The 22,389-nt window shown below is 37.5% G+C and overlaps 2 protein-coding genes across 8 annotated transcripts; both read right to left on the reverse strand.

Moving 5' to 3' along the window:
* Positions 1 to 376: 376 nt before the first annotated feature.
* On the reverse strand, positions 377 to 10,901 carry LOC113298626 (receptor-like serine/threonine-protein kinase NCRK). Of its 7 annotated transcripts, XM_026547412.1 has the most exons (13): positions 10,680 to 10,901; positions 10,204 to 10,268; positions 4,409 to 4,494; positions 4,140 to 4,187; positions 3,775 to 3,854; positions 3,404 to 3,523; positions 3,037 to 3,159; positions 2,618 to 2,899; positions 2,220 to 2,461; positions 1,774 to 2,073; positions 1,458 to 1,694; positions 1,118 to 1,345; positions 377 to 999 (listed from the first exon to the last, which is right to left on the reverse strand). In XM_026547412.1, the coding sequence occupies exons 5-13, from the start codon at positions 3,842 to 3,844 to the stop codon at positions 607 to 609; spliced, it is 1,995 nt and encodes a 664-aa protein (XP_026403197.1). In that variant the 5' UTR covers positions 3,845 to 3,854; positions 4,140 to 4,187; positions 4,409 to 4,494; positions 10,204 to 10,268; positions 10,680 to 10,901; the 3' UTR covers positions 377 to 606. The 7 variants fall into 7 exon arrangements, with proteins under 7 accessions (XP_026403197.1, XP_026403198.1, XP_026403196.1 ...); XM_026547413.1 differs by lacking the exon at positions 4,409 to 4,494; XM_026547411.1 differs by lacking the exons at positions 10,204 to 10,268; positions 10,680 to 10,901 and adding an exon at positions 4,580 to 4,679.
* A 2,850-nt stretch (positions 10,902 to 13,751) lies between these two features.
* Positions 13,752 to 18,881, reverse strand: LOC113298627 (E3 ubiquitin-protein ligase WAV3-like). The gene is made up of 2 exons (XM_026547417.1): positions 17,963 to 18,881; positions 13,752 to 16,134 (listed from the first exon to the last, which is right to left on the reverse strand). Exons 1-2 carry the CDS (start codon positions 18,227 to 18,229, stop codon positions 14,197 to 14,199), a joined length of 2,205 nt encoding a protein of 734 aa, XP_026403202.1. The 5' UTR covers positions 18,230 to 18,881; the 3' UTR covers positions 13,752 to 14,196.
* Between the last annotated feature and the right edge of the window lie 3,508 nt (positions 18,882 to 22,389).

Here is a 22,389-nt window from a genome sequence, read left to right on the forward strand (position 1 = left end):
GGATCAACACCCTTGACATGTTCCATAAAACGTGGTCTTATCAGATAGCGGCTCTTTGTTTCCGGATTGTAGTACCTTCCAAAGGTACAAAGCCAATCAGGCTAAACCCCCTGAATGGCTAGTTTTTCCTAATATAGTTTGTTCCAAGGAAAAAAAAAATATGCATCATCAGTCAAACATGGCTTGGCTTAAAGGCCGTAGGTATTCAAAGATCGGGTAAGAACTGTCACTGTATCAATCCCTTGAGGCAGGAGTGGTGGGTCTCATCTGATTTCTCTTATGGTTACATTTACATGATGAGATGGTAGTATCTCTAATCCTACTAGAGTGCCGGTGTCAGACATTTTGATATCCAAAATACTATGAATCACATAGAAGAGTGATTGTTCTAGATTATGATTCTCCTTGTTTTATAGTATTTACTGTACATTAAGTAAACGCAGGTAAAAACCACTAGAAAAAATAGTTATACAAATTTTGGATTAATCAACTGAGCACAACAGTAACAGAAACATAGCCGAAAAGGGAAATTGCTTTCACAAATTTCTTTCCAAAACCTGGCTTCTGATTGTACCAGACTCCTAGTACTTGTAACTTCTCTTTTATTTATACAGAAAGCACGTTTGCTTGCAAGAATGACTCAAACCGTGGTTCTGTCAGGTCTACTGTCTCGTCGTCTGGGTGAGCACGCCAACTTCTTCCTTTAGAAGTTAATAGAACCAATCTTTCCATATAATCGGCTGAGAGAGCTACTTCCCCATCTTTACTGTTGTCACTTATACATAGGGTACGGTCCAAGCTTAATGGCAAAGAACACCTAGGAGACCATCTCTCAGATGTAGTTCGTTTCAACTCCTCCGCAACTGTTGATTTTTCAGTCAGCTCGTCGTTTTTCTCAATTTCGACTGTAGCTCTCATGCTACTACCAGTTGAATTTTCAGTGTGCTCATCAGTCTTCTCAATCTCCACTAAACTTCTCATACTCCTGTTTAAAGAGTTCTGCATGGTAATAGAGAAGGATTTAAGAAAATGCATTAGTTGGAATGGAGAGTTGATGGTAATATTAAGTGAAACTTGGAACATGAAGCCCATCTCCGTAAGGACATAGACGTATTACCTGAAAAAGATTTACAGGAAAACTTCGTCTCCTTGATTTATCCGGAGAAATGGTAGAAAGGATTTGAACAACCTCACTCATGGATGGTCGAAAATCAGGATCCAACAAAAGGCACTCCTTTGCTAAATATGCCATCACCTGCATTTCTTCTTCTGGATAGTTACCTTTCAGAAGTGGGTCAGCAAGTTCTGATATTACCCGCTTACTATCCTTCAAACGAGGGGCAGCCTGCGACAGCAATAATTAACTCAACTAGTTAACCAACAGTTTTTCTTATTTACGTAATGCTTATTTGAATCAGAGTTTGCTTTTCCAACAGAAAACTTTAAGTTCGCATTACCCATATTACAAGACTTTGATCTCCTTTATCAGGTGATTTGTGAATAGGGTGACGACCACTGATCAACTCAAGAAGCACCACTCCAAAACTGAAAACATCTGATTTAAGGGAGGCCCTTCCAATAATTGCATACTCTGGGGCAAAATATCCAAAAGTGCCTTGCATTCTTGCAGGAGAAGTTGGAGCACTTTGAAGGTCATCTGTCTTTAACCGTTTAGCCATACCAAGATCCGTTATCTGCACATGCAATGAATAAATAAGACACACATAAAACTATCAAGTTATAATCTAAATTTTGTAAGTTAAAGTTACTTGCCTTGGCTCTCCACTTATCATCTAGAAGAATATTGGTTGACTTGACATCTCTGTGAAGAATCCTGGGAGCAGCAGCTTCATGGAGGTATTCCAGACCTCTTGCAGCTCCAAGTGCAATCCTAATTCGCGTCACCCAATCCATTGGTTCTTTCCCTTGAACCTCATCCAAACAATCTCTAAGATTACCATTAGGCATGTATTCAAACACTATTAGCCTTTCAGCTTGTTTTCCTTGGGATTCTGAGCAGTAGCCAAGTAAAGGAATTATATGACAGTGGTGGAGTCTGGATATCAGTTCAATCTGTAAAAACAAAGAAAACTAAGTTTCCAACGCAGCGGGGTAAACTAAGTTGCGTTTCCTTACAGGTTATAGACTAGTCGAAATGAACCTCAAAGGAACAGCTAATTAAATAGATCAAGATGACTATTAGAGAAAATGAGGAGCACCTCAGTTAGAAAAACATTATCCGCATCGGGCCCTCCTTGAGTTTTTAGTCGCTTTATAGCTACAGTTCTACCATCTTTAAGCTGACCACGGTAAACATGGCTACTACCTCCGAGCCCAATGAGATTAGACTTGTCAAACTTGTGTGTTGCAAGCTCCAACTCAGTGTACGAAAATTGGTAAATGGTTCCAGGTAAAGTTCCACTTTTGGTCCTAAACATGAAAGATACCTTTCTAATGCATCCTGCAGGATAATTAAAGAGTACTGGTGATTTGACTACTTATGAAACATTCAGAATTTAAAATGACCCGTCTTATGGTTTCAATGAAATTTTTATTAAGCCTTTTCAGCTTCTAAAATAGGATTGACCTTTTGCAGAAGAAGACACCAATCAGTTACCTGACAGAGGGTTGACTGAGGAACTTGTATTGAGTTTGAACGTTGATACAGATGATGTTGATGTTGACGCATGACTTATGAGGTTGGTTGCACTATTGCAGCTTGTGTCCTTGTCTGATGAGAATATCGGTGGTTGCATCGGATATTTATCCCTTCGATAAACATAGCATCCCAGAGAAGCAAGAAAGGCAAGAGTTGTGAGCCCAACACTCAGTAAGAGAACATAGACAACAACCTTATTTGTAATGCGCTTGCTCGCTACTTTAGGCTCACCAGCAGAACCTGCACGTGATGAAATAAAAAAAAAATGTCATAGAACGAAGTTCTGGGAGTGTTAACTAAACAGTGAGGAATGACTGTTGGGTAAGTTTTCATTGTTCAGATGCAACTACTGATGTCAACTGGTTAAAAAGTTATACCTAATGTGCAGTTGCAGCCTGTAAAACAACTGGAATCATGGAAGTTGTCAGGCACTTTAGGTAATCCTTCAGCAGAACAAAGACATGTCCATGTTTCTCTACTTGAACCCCCTACAGGTTCTTCTGCCATTTGTAGGAAACACATTCAACATGAAAAAATTGCAGCCGGATACAGAATATTTCTCCACACCAAGATGTACAAGAATCTCAGTGTCATGTATGCCATAGCAAGGATGATTTGCGTAAAACTAGGCAGATTTAACCCTTCTAATCTTATAAAGACTGTTGCAACTTATCGTTCACTAGCAAACCTCAATCCAAATAATCTTAGTCATGAAAATGCTAACATCATAGACATGGAAGTTACCAGGATTACAATCACAAAGCGTGGAACAGTTTGCAGCAATTGAGTAGGTGGCATTCCCTCGATTAGTGGAGGCACATGAGCATATCCATTTGTTTAGACCAGGCCCTTGAGGTTGCTCATCTGTTAACAATAAGTTATACGCAATTAGAAGACCTAGCTTGAATCTAATTAAAAGACGTGACAACTTCAGGGCAACTCGGTCAAGCAATCAAATTTGCATTACTTGTTATGACCCACAAGAATGATACGTGAATCATTACAGATTGTATCTTGCGAGATTATAATAGAATATATGCTATCTATTTAGAATGACGTGTAGTTCTCTAACGGTAAAGAACAACTATTTGAGGTAAAACCACAAATATACTTACCGCAAGAAATGCACTGAAGTGAAACAAGGATACCAATACAAGCAATGGTGAGTCTAAATCTCATCTTCATCTTTTTGGCCCTGAAGCAAAAACAATAAAATCCTGTCAAGGGAAAGTTCTGCAATCAGTTCCATATTGGATCTTTAGACCAAGTCCATTCCAATTGTTTATAAATGGAGTTGCAAATTTAATGACATTTTTGGACTGGTGAGTGCATCTAGTATACATTTCGAAGAAAGGCGGTTGTTGAGTTCTGTCTTTCAGAGAGAAAAACGTCATTTGGTTATTACACTTCTGTTCTGAGTCTCCATTTTCAAAAGTCAAAAGTTGAGATTTGTGACACATTTAAAAATAACATGACTTACAGCTTATTAGGGACCTCCAATTCTAATGTTTATGATCATAAGCTCTACCTGAAACAAGTGAAGAAAGGAAACCCATCAAATAAAGAAACAAAACTAGTATAGATAATAATAAACTAGTATTAAGCTGTTTGGTTTATATTTTTGTGGTGATCACAGTAAGGAAATGAACTTCAAAGCAGAATTGATAGATAGATAGATAGATAGATATACATGGTTCAGTTATAGATGTTTGGTTTCTATATTGTGGTGATCATAATAATGAAAGTTACCTGCATTTTTATTAGTAACCTCAAAGCGAAACTGGAGACCACCCCAGGTTATATTTATCAAAGAAGATCAAATCAATCACCATGCACTAGATGATGCAAACAAACCCATTAATAGCAAATAAGACAATATGTTTTGGAAAGATGTCAAAAATAAATATGAACTCTAAGTACCTCCCTGAAGATACCCAACCCATCTCTATCTTCTTTGGAAGCGACTACCATTTTCAATCAGGATAGGGACACACCAACCATCATCAAAATATAGTCGGTTGATAATTACACAATAAACTTTAGAACCCACAACACTATTTCCTTTATTGAATCTGGCCCTTTTATTAAGTAGTTTAATTCTACTTTTTTAGAAAGAAATCTATAATCACTAAACATATGAGTAGTATTCAAAACTAGCTAGTGTATGCCGACAGTTGAAAAAACTTGGCTTCAAAGACATTTTTAAGGATTTTGCTTACTTTTTTTGCAGCAAAGAAAAGGAATCTTAACGTATTTTTCAGCAGATTCAACAAACTATTACTGGTTATTGATATTTGAGACCAAGACAAAAACTTCAAGACAAGAACAGTAAATGGGAAGCAACGCTTTCTCAGGGGCACCCTTGTGATATGGCAGCCATGCCATTTGAGTGGGTCCCACATATAACGGTTTTTTTATTGATCGAGAAAGACTCTTTGGACCTTTCCAAAATGCGAAAATGAGTGGTGGATCCCAGTTTTCTTGCGCATCCCTGCAGCAAGCCGCATAAACCATTCACCGGCTATGGGAAGGCACACAGCTTAAAGGAATTCTAAACACCCTATAGTAGTAAATCCAACCTAACCCATCTACACTCGGATTAAAGAGGTGTACATGTTGGTTAAACTTCAACATAGAAGTCACTAACAAGCTGGTTAGGACAAGATTAGGAAATTGATGTAATCCTAAGGGAATTAGAAGTCATCTAGTTCTAAGAAAAGGAAAGACATGTAATAAGGTAATAGGACTAGGAAAAGGAATTCATAGTTCTATATATATATGATCACCAAAGTTGTGGTTGATCATATGAGCAAGATTAGAGTTTGTGTTTAGTTTTGAGAGATTTTCTAAACATCAATAAAGAGAGTTGTCTTTATATAAGCTAAGTTTCATCTTGCAGTTGCCATTAATTGGTATCAGAGCTTGTTTCTGAGCCATGGAAAACGAAACCACCATTGTGGGTGCAAAACAGTTCACGCCACCATCAATACAAGTTACAATCCTCAACGCCACAAACTACACAGTATGGGCCATGAGAATGAAGGTACTGATGAAAATTTACAAAGTTTGGGAAACAATTGATCCTGGTACATTGGACCCAGACAAAAACAATGTTGCCATTGGATTACTCTTTCAAGCAATACCAAAATGTCTTGTTCTACAAGTTGGTGAACAGGAAACTTCAAAGAAAATTTGGGATGCAATAAAGGCACGTAATCTCGGAGCTGATCGAGTTAAAGAAGCCCGTCTGCAAACCTTAATGTCTGAATTTGAAAGAGTGAAGATGAAAGACACTGATACTATTGATAGCTTTGCAGGAAAGCTATCAGAGATAGCCTCAAAAGCTGCGTCACTTGGACAATCCATTGATGAAGATAAACTGGTAAAGAAGTTTCTCAATAGTTTACCAAGATCCAAGTATATTCATATCATAGCTTCTCTCGAACAAGTCTTAGATTTAAAGAAGACTAGCTATGAAGATATAATTGGAAGATTGAAAGCATATGAAGAAAGAATCCTTGATGAAGAAAACAATGGAGAAACTCAAGGAAAACTCTTGTACACAAACTCTACGACAAGAGGAAGAGGTCGTGGAAGAGGTGGTAGAGGAAACAGAGGCCGAGGAAGGGGAGGAAGGTTTAACTCACAAGATAGAACAACAAGTCAGAATGATCAAAACCAAGGGAAAGAAAAGAAGGATAGATCAAACATTATTTGTTACAGATGTGATAGACCAGGACACTTCTTCTCTGTATGCCCTGAAAGAATACAAAAGATGGAAGAAGCAAACAAGAATGAAACAAGGGAAGCAGATACAGCTCTTTTCATGCACAAAGTTGTATTCTTAAACGAAGGGAACCTAATACCAAAGAACTACGAATCAAAGGATGGAGAAGAAGGAATCTGGTATTTAGATAATGGAGCCAGCAATCACATGACTGGTAAGAGACACTACTTTTCTGAACTCAATGAGAAAATCAAAGGACAAGTGAAGTTTGGGGATGGATCTTCTGTAAAAATTGAAGGGAAAGGATCAATTCTATTTCAGAGCAAGACCGGAGAACAGAAGCTTGTCACAAACATCTATTTCATCCCAAACTTACAAAGCAACATTCTAAGTTTAGGACAAGCTACAGAAGTTGGATGTGATGTTAGAATGCGACAAGATTATCTAACAGTTCATGACCCAAGTAGAAGACTTTTAGTTAGAGTCTCACGCTCACAGAATAGACTCTACAAGATAAGTCTCATGACTGGAAGGTCATTGTGTCTGAATATGAGACTAGAAGATCAGACATGGAAGTGGCACGCAAGGTTAGGACACATAAGCTTTAGAACCTTAAAGGCAATGTCTCAGAACAAGATGGTTCGAGGACTACCACAGATAAATGATGAAGCAAAAATTTGTGAATCATGTTTAGTTGGGAAACAAACTCGTCAAGGTTTCCCAAAAGCAACAACATTCAGAGCCTCAAAGCCATTAGAGCTTCTTCATGCTGATTTATGTGGTCCTATTACACCACAACAAAATGGAGTGGTGGAGAGGAGAAACAAGACTCTAATGGAGATGACAAGAAGTTCTTTAAAGGCTATGCAGGTACCTAATTATCTATGGGGAGAAGTTGTACGACACTCCACATACCTAATAAACAGGACACCTACGAAAGCTCTGAAAGACATGACTCCATATGAAAGCTTGCGAAAGAGAAAACCAAACATAGATCATTTAAGAGTGTTTGGTTGCAAAGCATACGCAAAAGTTGATTCTGCAAATCTTAAGAAACTGGATGATCGATCTCAGACTCTTGTGAATCTAGGAATTGAGCCTGGATCCAAAGCTTACAGATTATTCAATCCAACAATGAAAAGAGTGATAGTGAGTCGATATGTGGTATTCGATGAAAAAGCAAACTGGAACTGGAAAGAAACTAATGATGGACCAAGTAGGGATCCAGGAATGTTTCACATGAGATGGGGTCAAGTAATTGATGAAGGCGAAGGACCCATAATCATCAATACCAATGGAAACAATGATGTTAATCAAGAAGAAGAAGAGAATAATGAAAACACTGAGAATAACGAAGAAGTAGAAGAAGATGAAGAAGAGATCGATGAAATAACTCAACCCATTCCACTGCGAAAATCAACAAGACAGATACAAAAGCCACGGTATCTGGAGGATTATGTTCTTCAAGCTGCAGAAGAATGTGAGATAATGCTACTTTCTGTTAATGATGAACCAAGGAATTTTCAGGAAGCAAAGGTCTCGACTAAATGGACACAAGCATGTAGAGAAGAAATTATCTCAATCAACAGAAACAAGACTTGGTTTCTAGTTGATAAGCCAGGTGGGGTAAAAGTGATTGGTCTCAAGTGGATCTTCAAGGTTAAAAGAAATGTTGATGGAACTATTAACAAATATAAGGCAAGACTTGTAGCTAAGGGTTACGTTCAAGAATTAGACATAGACTTTGATGAAGTTTTCGCACCAGTTGCTAGACTAGAGACAATTCGTCTCTTAATAGCAGAAGCAGCATCAAACTCATGGAAAATTCACCACTTAGACGTTAAGACAACATTCTTACATGGTGAATTGCGAGAAGATGTGTATGTTGAACAACCAGAAGGTTTTGAAGTAAAAGGACAAGAGCATAAGGTTTATAAGTTATCAAAAGCTCTATATGGTCTAAGACAAGCTCCTCGAGCCTGGAATACAAAGTTAGATCAAATCTTAAGAGAAATCAGATTTGTTAAGTGCTCTAAAGAAACATCAGTATACAGAAGAGAAGAAAAGGGAACGCTTCTTGTGATTGCAGTCTATGCAGATGATCTATTTTTGACTGGCAACTCCCTTAAGGTGATCAATGAGTTCAAGAGAGAAATGTCATCAAAGTTTGAGATGTCAGACCTCGGAAAACTCACTTATTACCTTGGCATAGAAGTCCATCAAGGAGTAGATGGGATTCAGATTAAACAAGAAGCTTATGCAAGGAGAATTCTGAAAGAAGCAGGACTTGAAACTTGTAATCCAACTAAGATACCAATGGAGTTTGGACTTAAAGTTTCAAAGACACAAGAAGAAGTTGAGATTGATCCAACGAGTTATAGAAGAAATGTTGGATGCCTTAGATACTTGTTACACACAAGAACAGACTTGGCTTTCTCTGTGGGAGTAGCAAGCCGCTATATGCAGAGTCCACGCAAGTCTCATGGTGATGTAATAAAGCAGATATTGAGATATCTAAGAGGAACAATCAGCTATGGATTGAAGTATGGTCGAGGAGGATCAAAAGGAATTGTTGAGTATAGTGACAGCAGTCATAATATTGACCAAGATGATGGAAAAGGTACAACTGGTCATATATTTTATCTAGGAGAAGCACCTATTACATGGTGTTCACAGAAGCAAGACACTGTAGCCCTCTCATCCTGTGAAGCTGAGTTTATGGCTGCAACAGAAGAAGCTAAACAATCAATATGGCTTCAAGAACTGTTGGGTGAAATCAAAGGAAGAGAACCTGAAAAAGTTCTCATCAAGATTGATAATAAGTCTGCAATTGCACTCACTAAAAATCTAGTGTTTCATGGGAAGACGAAACACATTCACAAAAGGTATCATTTCATACGAGAATGCATCGAGAAGGGGGTCATTAACGTTGAACACATACCAGGAACTGAGCAGAAAGCAGATATATTGACAAAGGCATTAGCTCGGATCAAGTTTGAAGAAATGAGACAATTGATTGGAGTACAAGATATGTCACGGGTAAGGTTGAAGCTTAACGGGGAGAATGTTGGTTAAACTTCAACATAGAAGTCACTAACAAGCTGGTTAGGACAAGATTAAGAAATTGATGTAATCCTAAGGGAATTAGAAGTCATGTAGTTCTAAGAAAAGGAAAGACATGTAATAAGGTAATAGGACTAGGAAAGGGAATTCATAGTTCTATATATATATGATCACCAAAGTTGTGGTTGATCATATGAGCAAGATTATAACTTGTGTTTAGTTTTGAGAAATTTTCTAAACATCAATAAAGAGAGTTGTCTTTATATAAGCTAAGTTTCATCTTGCAGTTGACATTAGTACAGAGTCATTTAAGTGTTGAAATTCTATACAAACAGCACTCAATATAGTGGTGGCAGTGGGTTGGGTTGTGCGGGTACAAAATCCTTTTCAGCATATAATTGGGCAGTAGACAAACACCACTTCTGATTAACTCTCAAATCAATCACTTTTGAATAAGGAATGCCACTGTTCCACTCATCGGAAGCCTAATCCCTATGTGTGAAAGAGTTTGTTCACCAACCAGTCCCACTGCCAGTGTAACAACCCCAAAATTGCTTTTGCAGGGACATTTCATTCGCTACACTAACCAATGGTCTTATGATATTCAGCATCACGAGGCACGATCACAAGTGCTGTTCACCCACATCATGATCAGATAGGCTTACGTGGCACCAACTTTGGTACTATAGTGATTGTTTAGTTTAAAACTCTACGTGTAGAATCAGAAAGTTGATTAAAAAAACCATGATTGTACCTTGCAGAATATCGGAAATTGAAAGTCTTCATCCGCAGAGGTCTCCCACCACCACCCACTCTACACTGTCGCGGCAGAAAACAACAAAATTACAGAAAATTCAGATTAAAAAAAACAAAGATAATTTTTTTGAATAAACTTTAGTAACGGCTCTCTGAAGTTTAGGGCTTAGGGTTTCAATTATTCAGACAAGACCACTAAAAATAGTTTCATGATTCTAATTGTAATAAAACGATAATGGTAAATGGAATCTTAAATTCGATTGAATAGGATCGAGCAAAGGGTTTCAGTTGAAAAAATAAGAAAACAAACCATTTTTCGTTGTTCAATCGATCAAAAAGAACAATGTAGTCATCAAGAACTTCAAAAAGAAAATTCAGATCAGGAGATGAATAAGCTGAAAATGTAGCTAAACAAGAAGAAGGAGAACAAACCAAAGTAAAATAGTATTGTAGACTTTGAGAAGGAAAATTTACCTAATTTGACATTAGTTGAATCGTTAAGAGATCATTCGAATTCAGATAACAACCACTACTTCACAAGTTTGTACCGGAGCTGAAATTGATTATGAAAGTCAGATTCTGCAATGTCTGAAGAAGACTTGCACGAATAGGAAGAGGGGAAAGTAATTAGGGTTATAACTTTGACTGGATGAAGAAATTTCGTAAAGCTTGGTTACATGTATCAGACTTCAGAGTGAGTGGGAAAGAGAGGGAGAGTGACGAAGCCAAGTAACTAAAGAAGTACGAGAAGAAAAAGAGAGCTCCCTCGAGATGCGATAAACTGGCGCTGCGCTACAGAATGTGGTCCCCGCATTCCGTTTCATTGGTTTAACTTAAAATATGTGACGCTTTAATGAATGCAAAGGTGGCAACCGGCAAGGAAGGAGCCTTTGTTGTGATTTGATATGGTGGTGTATTCCTGCCATGTTGGTTTGATATCTTGGACTGGGCAGTGCCTCCCCCGCCCGGCCGTTCATAATGCTATTATAAGTTTGCCTATAGGCAACTACTATATTTTCTCGTACCATGTTTTAAGAGTAATAAGATTAGATGACAGCTGTAAAGTAGCGAAATAATTATAATTAGATCCTTGTTTCCAGTTTTGATGATGGTTTGGGACCTGGGAGTTTTTATACACTATGTTTGTTTGCATCTGACTTGTGATCTGAATCTGGGTCAATGCCGACTCGTCGCGAGTCAGCTGTCAGACCGTTTATTTTCAATTTTGAATCAGATCTGACTCGATTCCTGATTCAGACCTAGTCCCTGATTCAGATCCGTTTGAGTCAGGTAATAAAGTATCTCTGACTCATATGATCAAACCACTGACTCATATTTTTTGGGTCAGTTGAGTCGAATCTGACTCAAAACAAACATATTGAGTCATATCTGATTCAAGTTAGGTGATTTCAGTCAGATTCAGGCGACTCAGATGAGTCAGGAGTAAACAAACAAGGTGACAGATAAGAAATGAAAAGAGATAAGAAAACTTTCCATCTGCGTGCTTGAGAAAAGTTTTTAAATATTAATTGTTATTAGTGCATTTAAATATAAACTTATAGTTCCAAGACAAAATGATAGGGTATTGTTGGTAGTTTTGAGAGAGAAAAAAATATGAAAACTATCACGTAATGTGGAGCAAAAATTTAATCCTAGACCCTCATGTAAAGTGGAACATAAGAAGTATTTATTATTCAGTCCATGCCTCGGGATGTTCTTCCTTCTTTGTCTTTTTTTCGTGCCGAGACTTCCCAACTCCTTTTCTTCTTTCAGGTATTTAATACAAAAAAAATTCCTGGTATTCACAAAAAATGGATGTATATGCATATATCGGGTACAATTATAGAAAATTGTGCTATTTTTACGCTCAATTTACCAAATAATCTAATCTAATTAGGATCCATGATTCATCTCATAAATAAATCAATTGAAATCTCATCATCTTTATTTAGTAACTAAAGACTTAAAGAAATAAAGAATCGAGATCTAAATGTAGAAACATATGAATCTTGTATCTATTCACAATTCGAAGAAATGGAGCCCCTTTTTTTTAGAGCTTCTCCAATGGTGTTGTGTGTGTTCTCTAGGTGGAACCACAAACAAAACATCCTCATCCCAATGTTAACTTCAATTTAGGATGAAAAAATAATTCATCTTCAATGGTGTTGGTTGTGACTTCTTTTTAATTAAATGTAGATTTTATTTTTAGTAATTTTAAGATTTTATTAGAATTAAAAATGGTTATTTAGTATATTGGAATTTATTTTAGTTAAGAAAAACTGACTAGGATAGCTGAATAGTATTTTTAAGAAAATGCAATTATCTCTGAACGGAATTCTAATGATTTTGATGCATAGTATTCAGGGTTCATATTACTGTAAGGTTGTGTGTTTGATAATTTTAACGGCTTGTTTCTATTCTTCGGTTACCATGTACAAATTCCTTTGATCATCGCATCATAAAAAGAATGAAATTAGGAAAGAAACAAAATATATTCCAAGGATTAAGAAAATCGAACCCCAGTATACAGGACATCAATATCAAGATTAAAGTAGTAAGCTTACCTTTTCTTTTTTTTTGCTTTTTGTTACTGCTCAACCTTAGCATTGATACTACAATCAAGATACCTTTTTGTGTTAACCCCTACTAGTTAGTAGTACTTAGTCAGTACTAACGCTATTTAGCTACCATCCCCAAACATTGAAAGTATTCCATTTCCGAGTGACAACCAAGTATAGTTAGCCAACTTCATACTGGGTCACTTACAAAACAGTGGGGGCAAGAAATGATTCCATTGTCTCTAAATCAAATTTATTAATCGCATGATCGTGATCTTTGTGAATATTGCGCCACCTTAGTAAATGCATTCTTTATTTGAAGCGCGGGTTGACTGAGCAAACCACGTGAAGAAATTTAATAATTTCTGATCCCGGAATAGGGCTGTAGGTTCCCAGTGTCTCTTCTTTTGTGTATTGAAGTATTAGAAAAGCAGCCGATTCTCCCTTATTATTACTTCAAATGAGACTACAGAACAGGCACTTCGGAATGTCTTACTTCAAAAAAAATTATCCAAACACAGGAGAAAACTTGAGATTTCCCTTAATTATTTCCATGCTTAAGCAAATCCATAACCCAATAGTTTACCGGAAACACTCTAATACAACCATTTGTTGTTGGATGTGATCTAGAAAAAGCACTAGTTTATGTGCATTGTCAACTTTCTTTTTAGTTCTATAATACTCTGCAGTCCCATTTAATGAACAAATCTTGAAACAGACATCTAAATTCAGCTATCAAATCTCTGGGCATCTGATTTCTGTTAATTTTTCCAAGCAAATCCCCAAGTTGACCAGCACAAAACAAAGAAATGGGTACACTAGATACAGTGGTAACGTACTGTACTAGTAACTTTGATGCGTTCCATGCACCATAGACCAAAATAGGTATATGCGCCTTTTGGGTCCCCTCTACGGTGGTATTGTTTAGGAGTTAGCCAACTAGCCATCACCAACACACAGAATCCAAAGATCAAAAGTGAAAAGAAACTGTGAAAGAATCAAGAACATATATATTATGTATATTTATATAAATGAGTGAAGAATGCAACCCCCAATGCATCCGCACCACCACTACCCAATTACAAGCTTAGAAGTACATTACCACTGTAAACCCCCTCTTACTATTCTCCTCTTCAAAGAGAAATTTATGTACACCACACCCCCAAAAAACAACATCAAACCAAGAAAGCAAGAGCACAACCTTGTGAACTCTTGATCCACCCTTATTATCTCTAAGAATCAGTTTTTACCCCCATTCTTTTCCTCCATTATTATTCATTTTTTACAACCAGGTAATTTTAACAACCATGAGACACCAACAAAAACTCTTTCTTTTTATCTCCACACCCAATTTACCCCCACCAAAAGAGAAAAAAAGAACGAAAAGAAAAGAGGACTAAATATCTGTATCGTTTCAGAACGAAACTATTTGGTTACCTTGGTTGAGGTTGGAGGGGGAATGATTTTGCAGGTCGCACAGATGGTTGAGGTAATGAACCACCTAGTAACATAGTTTGAGATCGTGTGAGCATGTCAACCATGGACGGTGTCTGGTAAGCATGTACTAAGCTTGCGTTATCTGTTGAGTCGCCGCGTGCTGTTGCTCTTTGCCATGAATGTGAACTTAGTCCTGAGAGAACATATGCTCTGCCAGATACTTCATACATTCTCCTGGTTGCCATTCTTTCCTGCATCTCTTTGAGCTCTGCATCTAACGCAACACAGAGTCGATCGCCTACTCTTGCCGATATACTCTCTGATAAAGCCCTCCGACAGTTCTCAAGAATAGAAACTGCATTAGTTAAATCACCTTTTTCAGCTGCAGCGCTCGCACTGGCCATAGCCTCTGCTGCTTGAACACGGTTTTGCTGTCTGTCAACTTCAACTGAAACCACTCTCTCCTTCACAGTTTGAGGTCTCTGTATTCTTACTTCTTTGGGTTGGGAATTCAAGGTTTCTTTAATAACCGGATCCGTATAGGCACACTGCACTTTCAACAATGTCATCTCACTGCTCCAATCACCTGCGGGGAGATTGACTGATACCAGGAAATCTCTCTCTTCATCTGCATACAGATCCCCAACGTCTATAATACCTGTTCGTTCATGATTGAGCAGGCGGGTTCCATAACTTCCGGCTTTTAAGGGGTTGAGATGTATACCAGGGTATGCACACTCAATACTCACTCTTAGATCCTGCACAACCACACTAAGGAGCCCACCTATACACTGAGCGAAAGCATCCTGGATCACACCCTCGGCCTCTATAAAAGAAAAGGTACCACCAGAATTTTCTGAAATTGAGTGCATTGAGGCTGCGTCGTGGTCTGCACCAAAACCAAATGCATGCACTGGAATCTGAAACCCTGAGCTGCCAGTGTTGCGCGCAGAAAATGAGAGACGAGACTGGTGGTTGGGCCTAGAGTGGCCCCTATCAGGACCACTGGCACTATATGTATCCTGCCCATCTGACAACAATATGATGCTGCCAACAGGGTTCTTTTCCCTGCGCTCTTCCATCACTTTGGCAGCCTTCTTCAGTGCTTCAGCAATGTTAGTTCCACCATTTGATATTAGAGCGTTAACAGCTTGAAGTGCCTGTTGTCTACCAGAATCAGTCATTCGACGGAGAGGGAATATTCGACGTGCCGTAGATGAGAAGGCAATAACTGACAACCTATCTGACGGACCAAGATTCTGTATCACAAAACCCATCGCACGTTTTAGCAATGCAATCTTAGTGCCTGCCATGCTTCCACTAACATCGAGCACAGTTACGAGATCAACTGGAGCACGAGAAGCTTGAGAGACTGGTGGAAAGTTGGCCTGGTTTCTGCTCAAATTATTTCTTGATTTTGTGATAGGAGCTTTAAGATTGATTAATACAGTGAAATTCTGTAGGGTAGTTGACCGCTGAACAGCTGAGACCTCAGGGTACATTTTGATCTCTAGAGGTCTAACGGAATATTGATCTCCAACTTCTCTTATAGGGAAATTTTTATCTTGCAATTGCTGTTGGTTGTCTAAAGCTTCATCGTCATTAAAGATAGTCGGCTCAGGTGCCTGTAAAGCAGAAGCCATTTGCCGATTGGAATTTGCACGATGAGGAGGGAGCCGCCGTAATACTGTCATCCAAGCATCATCTCCAGGCCAGTCTCCTGGGTTAATTCTGCCACTTCCACTGGGGAGATCTGCTGTAGGTCCTTGGAATGGAACTTCCTTCCATTTTGCTCTGCAAACAGGGCAAACTTGGTTCCCATGCTTCACGTTTGATGCAATGCAATGAAAATGAAATGTATGTGAACATTCTGCGGTGAAAAGAGCATGACCATGGCCAGGCTTCATGGTGGCCAGACATATAGCACAGGTCTTCTGCAAGTTCAAAAACAAAACAGTTGAGAAAGTCAGAATCCTCAGGCATAACATATAGATCACTGGAACTTTAAAAATAAAATATAGAATCCGTTATCCAACGGATAAATAATAGGACATCCATGACGCGAGAGAATAGTCATCTCTATTCCAGAGCCACTCAACTGCAGCTAATCTATATAAACTAACAAGTACCAACAATCTCATTTTGAATGAAATAAGCGTAAAACTAGTGTGGATATGCATCAATATTCAGAGGTATTTATGTCAATACAATAGTTGCAGCTGCAGTTGGATCGTGAACACACCCTAACTGGAAACCTGGTTGGTGCTCGACAGGTTTGCTGTATGAATAACTATTCAAGGGCTTAATTTGTTAATTTTCTGCAAACATGTTTCCCTAGTCCAATCTCCGCTCTTAAATGGTTTCAATCCCCAAAGCCACCCAAGAAAATCAATCTTAAAGGTACCTATTTTATCGTGTGATAACTAGGGCAGTCTCATCATTCATTGAGCCAATATAACTAATGAGACTTTCCTTAAGTAGTTCCAACTAGAACCTGTACACTATATTCTTCAAGTACTGGTTAAACTATACCAAACATATATCCTCAAGGGAACCAATATAATTTCCGGACAAGTGCTTCAAAAAATTCAGAAACAGAGGAGATGACTGGATGACCGCATAATAAGTTGTGAGCTTTTGAGCTCGAGCTAGGACATTCATACAAAATTTTGCTAACATGCATGAAGATGAGCACAGTCGTCCAAGATATCAGCCGTTGGATCATTTTATGTTGGCCCCACACGCAACTCTCCACCATACAGCATACTTTTGTATGAATTCCATTTTATGAATATGATTAGGACAAATCTAACATTATTGATGAAGAAGGGCTTTCGAGGCTATCAAGAAAAACAACAAAATAAAAATTGTCCACAATCCATCTACAAAAAGCCAGAGACAGATGATGGTTGATGAGCCTACTGGTTGAAATTGGTTTTCTTTTCAGACTTTTATTTTCCCTTCGATCAAGCTTAATTGCTGGAAAGATGGCTATTAACGGTCCACGGACTCTCGTTAAAAGAAGATCACTTACCTATGGAAGAGTGTAGTGCTGACTAAAGAAACAACTTTCTCTTCAATGGGTAAGGTTTAAAAGGAAAGTGTACCCATTTGTTCAATCTTTTCTAACAACAAGCCATACATCACTGGTCCTTAAAAGAAACTACTCCACTTTAACCCCACAATGCTAAAGATGAGTGAAAACTACAAGTCATAAAAAATAACAAGCACCTCACTATCCCTATTCTCATATAATTTCAAAAACCAAAAATATAATTTGCATATAACACCAAAACTGAAGAACCCACATAGGAAAAAAACAAAAGAAAAAATTTAAAAACATCATAAAAAAGAATTTTAAAAGGAAAAGAAATCAATCAATAAGAGAACAAAACAAGAACCTCCCATTCTGGTGTATGTTATCTTTAGTATATAACCCATAATTCAAATAAAATAATTGAAGCAACAATCCATAAAATCGGGTATTGATATACCTCTATTTTGACTATTCAAATATGTATCTAGAAGAACAAAGGAAAATGACATTCTTGCAGAAGTATAAACCATGGTAAAATCTGTAGAGCAAACAATTACTAACAGCTACTTCTACCATGTATTCTATGTGGAGAAAATCAAAAGTCTAAGCTAAAAAATCACACACACTTGGGCAGATAAATTAGTTCCTATTCAAAAAAAAAAAAAGATAAATTAGTGCAAAACACTTGTAGATAAAAACAAGAAAATGAGATATTTGGGGCAAACCTTTGAGGATCTGTATCCAGATTTGCCTAACCGAAGACCAGAAGACGAAGGTGTTGGTGTAGTTGGTGGTAATAATCTAGATTCAGAGTGTCTACTACCCGAAGAATACGAAGGAGAGAGTGACGTAGCATTAGAAAACCTTCTAGTAACTTCCATTGATGAAGAAGTAGAAGATCCTACTTCTTCTTCTTCTTCTCTTGTTCTAGGTACATAAACACAAAGATTTAATCCGAGTGCTATTTTGGCTTTTCTCCATTTACTCGCCATCAGTAATATTCTGTATCTTCAAAAATATCAAAAATATATTTCCAGCTTCTTCTTCTTCTTCAATAATTGTCTACTTGTCATTCATGACTGACTAAACCCCCAGTAAGTACACAAAGAAACGGACGTTAAGCTGAAGAATCTCCAAAAATAGAGATCCTGTGAAACTGAAGTGTTAAGGGTTTTAAGAAAAAAAATGAACACAACTCTTAACCAACACAACTTTAAAGAGATGAGAGAAAATTTATTAATACACGAAAACCAAGAGAACTTTATAGAAGCAAAGAGAGAGAGAGAGACAAGTAAGTGGAGGGAGGAAGATAAATTATGGTAGACCAGAACAGAACAGAGTTATTATTACTATCTCCTTACACTTTTCTTTTCTTTTCTTTTTTATTAAAAGAAAATAAAAAATGTAAAAACTACGTCAACAAAGAGGAGTTCTTTTTTTTTATAAAAATATACAAGTCGTATCCATGAAAATACTCTTTGTTCAATTCAACTCCTTTGTTGGCGCCATTAAAGCTTTGTCTTTTGACCTTGTTCTAGTTGAAAGTTTGAAGGCACCTGTTCTTGTGCAGCGGCTTTTGTTTTACAAAGAAACGAACGAAAGAAGGGAAGGGTAAACCGGGGTAACTTTGATGAATGAATAGATAGTTATACCATGATTGAGCTCTTAAAATATCATGCTTCACAGTAGTACTTTAATTTATACACAGTTTTTGCGTTTTCAAATCGCTGTTTTGGTTTGACATCTTGTTATTCGCTTTTCAGTCTAGTTGAATCCAACGTGTCAAGTAACAACTAAGTAGTTCCGCGGGACCTATTTCTCCTCAGCCCTCGTCCTTTTCGTATGGAACTGTTCTGGTCCTGTTATGCAGCAAATTAAAATGGAACCAAAATTCAGTCTTTATTTAATTTCGCAACGTTGCTGAGGGCGATTTCTATGACAATCAACAAAATAAACTAGATGACCGCTATCACGGTGGGACGGTCGACCGAAAAAATCGGCGTGAAAGTATCATTTTTTTTGACACGGCGTAAAAATATCATTTTTCGTGACACGTCGCGAAAGTATCATATTTCCTAATATGAAGGAAAATATCATTTTTCTGATATGGCGTGAAAATATCATTTTTTCTGACACGGCGTGAAAATATCATTTTTTCTGACACAGCATGAAAATATCATTTTTCCTGACACGACATGAAAGTATCATTTTTCCTGACACATGGTGAAAAAAATCATTTTTCCTGAAACGAAAAATTAGCCGATGCATAGATCAATAAATGGCTGCATAATGGCTATGCATTCAATTTTCGAAAATTGTGCCTAAACTGAAAGTATCACTTTTCTTAAAACAGAGGAGTATATGGTTTTTTAGTTGCAAAGGAACATAAGTTATGCATAAACCAAAATATGGCTACATAACCTTTTTGGTGGTTCACATAATGGATGTACATTTAATTCTCGAAAATTGTGCCTAAAATGATAAACACCTACAAATTTTTCGTAAAAACTCTAAATTTGATATTGTTGTTTGTACTCATTGCGTAGAGTTTTTTAATACCATTCCAACGAGATAAAATTTGTAAAATTTCAAGGCACTGAGTTTTATATATGTTATATTAAAGTTTGGATACTCATTATACCCCTGAAAAAATAGGATACATTAGGAGTTATAGTAATTGGAATTAAAGGGAGGGACAATTTGGAAATTTCGGGGATATGACACCAAATCGAATCGTTTTTGTCAAATTGGAAAAAAAAAAATCATGTCCCATTTGACACAAAGTCACCATATACAGAGTCCTCCCTCGTTTCGCTCGGTCGGCCTAATTAGTATTTTTTTGGCAAGGTGGATGCGCAAATGTGATTTTACAATATGGGAAAACAGTGGGTGGGTATGATTAGACGTTCGGACCCCCATAAACAGCTGGCGGACGAACAAGGCCTGCTGGCGGGCTAAAGGAAACCGCTGGCGGATTTAATAAGATCGGAAATGGCTAATTTTAAATGGTTATCTGGATGTCTAGTTTCTATCCCTATAAATATTACTCGAGTTTGATCTTAGAAATTCACAACAATCTTGGATGAATACACAATTCAAGATAGAAGGAGGCAAAATTTTATGTTGCAATTACAATGAGGGTAATACCAAAGCCTTTAGAGCTATATGAAGTTATGATCAGAAGATGGACGTGGTGAGATCGACATTTTTACCACGTCAAGATGATGCATGAATATTTTTATCATGGATGTGTCTATTCCTATGATGATTTTCAACATTGATTCCGCGTGCGCCGCAACTTGACGCGAAGGATTATTGTCGATCTTTGTCAGGTACAACTTTTATTTAATTATCAGTATGATGCACAACATGTACGAGGATTTAGCCACGAACAAAAGGTCATTGCGCCCTCTGTATACTATGTTATGGCATACCAACAGATTCCACAGATGATTACATCCGTATTGGAAAAACAGGTATCTCAAATTGTTTTGTGAAACAATAATCGAGCATTTTGGTCTAACTTTTTTTTAATAAAGCCTACTCAGAAAGATGTTCAAATAATCACTGCCGAAAACACCGCGAGACGTTTTCCAGGAATGCTAGGTAGTCTTGACTGCATGCACTGGACGTGGCATGCGTGTCCGGTTGAATGGGCAGGTCAATATAAGGGTCATTATAAAAAACAAACTGTAATTTTGGAAGCTTCGGCTACTTATGATTGTAGGTTTTGGCATGCTCTTTTTTGGACTTCCTGGTTCAAATAACGATCTCAACGTTTCGTATAAGTCACCATTGTTCGAAGATCTTAAGCATGAGATCGCGCCGCACTGTAATTTTACCATGAACACATCATGAATACACTCAGAGTTATTATCTAGCAGGTGAAATCTATCCAGAATGATCAACTACGGTTCAAGCTTATAGTCAGACAGGTTTTGGACCGATGACTGCGAATGATATGAAGTACTTTAACACCCAACAAATGAAATGCAGGAAGGATGTTGAACGCGCTTTTGACATACTGAAAAAGAAGTTCGGCACCATAGCTGGTCCGACATGCTTTTTTGGTCTTCAAAAAATGAACAAAATTATACTAACTTGCATCATTCTGGATAACATGGTCATTGAGGAAACCACGTGACCCAACCTGGACTAGTTTTCCAAATGAAGATTTGAGGCTGAAGCTTGTGGTGCAACATGGTCGTCCGGAAGGATAATATAGACTATCCATTGAGAGAATCCAAAACCGAGGACTTTATGGACAACTAAGACAAGATTTAACTAAGCACCTTTGGGTTTTAAAAGGATCAAGAGACGATGCGCGGGGACGAGGTCGAGGCCCATGCAGATAGATGTTGTTTTTGAATTTGATGTTTTTATTTTATTTTAATTATATGTGATGTTGTTGAATTTGATATTGTTTGGTTTTCAATGTAACGTATTTTATTTTAATTATATGTAATAATCTTTAATAAACTTAAACTTAAAATTAAGGTAATTATATTAAAAGTAGTTTTAACTAAACTATTATATTTAAATTAAATTTAACTACTAAATAAGAATTAAAATAAATTACATTTAATCAAGACGGTATTCATTTTCGTCCTCTTCCGAGGCATCATCGGCATTGGCTTCGTCTTCCACATTCTAATGTTTTTCAGGTACTTGTTGTTCCTCCATATCCATTTTCCTAGTCCATACACCAAGTTCGTGCATTCATTGTTGAAGTATTCAAGGAAAGTAGCTTGTTTATCTTAAAAACCCTATAGTGTTGTTCTCGCGAAAGATGACTTTTTCGGTGTTGCCTTATCACCATGCCACGGTCCCTGCTTCTTTCTTGTTCTACCTTCAGCTCGAATACCTTGTGCTCAGTATAGTTGAACTCATTTGAACCTCCTTCTGTTACTGCTCTTTGGGATGCGTCTCTCACTGCTTTCCATCCTTCTGACCCATCATCTTATTCTCTTGATGTTGGTGTTAATGTTTAGATTGGAGTTGTGTTGTTCATGACTACTTGGAGACCCAACATATGTAGATCCATTTCCTTCAGGTGAGGAAGGAGGCCCACCATTCTGAAAACCCTACGAGATTGGACCATGTGATGATCTTCAAGGCACTTGATTACCTTCCAACAAGTAGGGATTAAAAA

Source organism: Papaver somniferum, chromosome 7 (assembly GCF_003573695.1).
Source record: "Papaver somniferum cultivar HN1 chromosome 7, ASM357369v1, whole genome shotgun sequence".
NCBI classification, from domain to species: domain Eukaryota; kingdom Viridiplantae; phylum Streptophyta; class Magnoliopsida; order Ranunculales; family Papaveraceae; genus Papaver; species Papaver somniferum.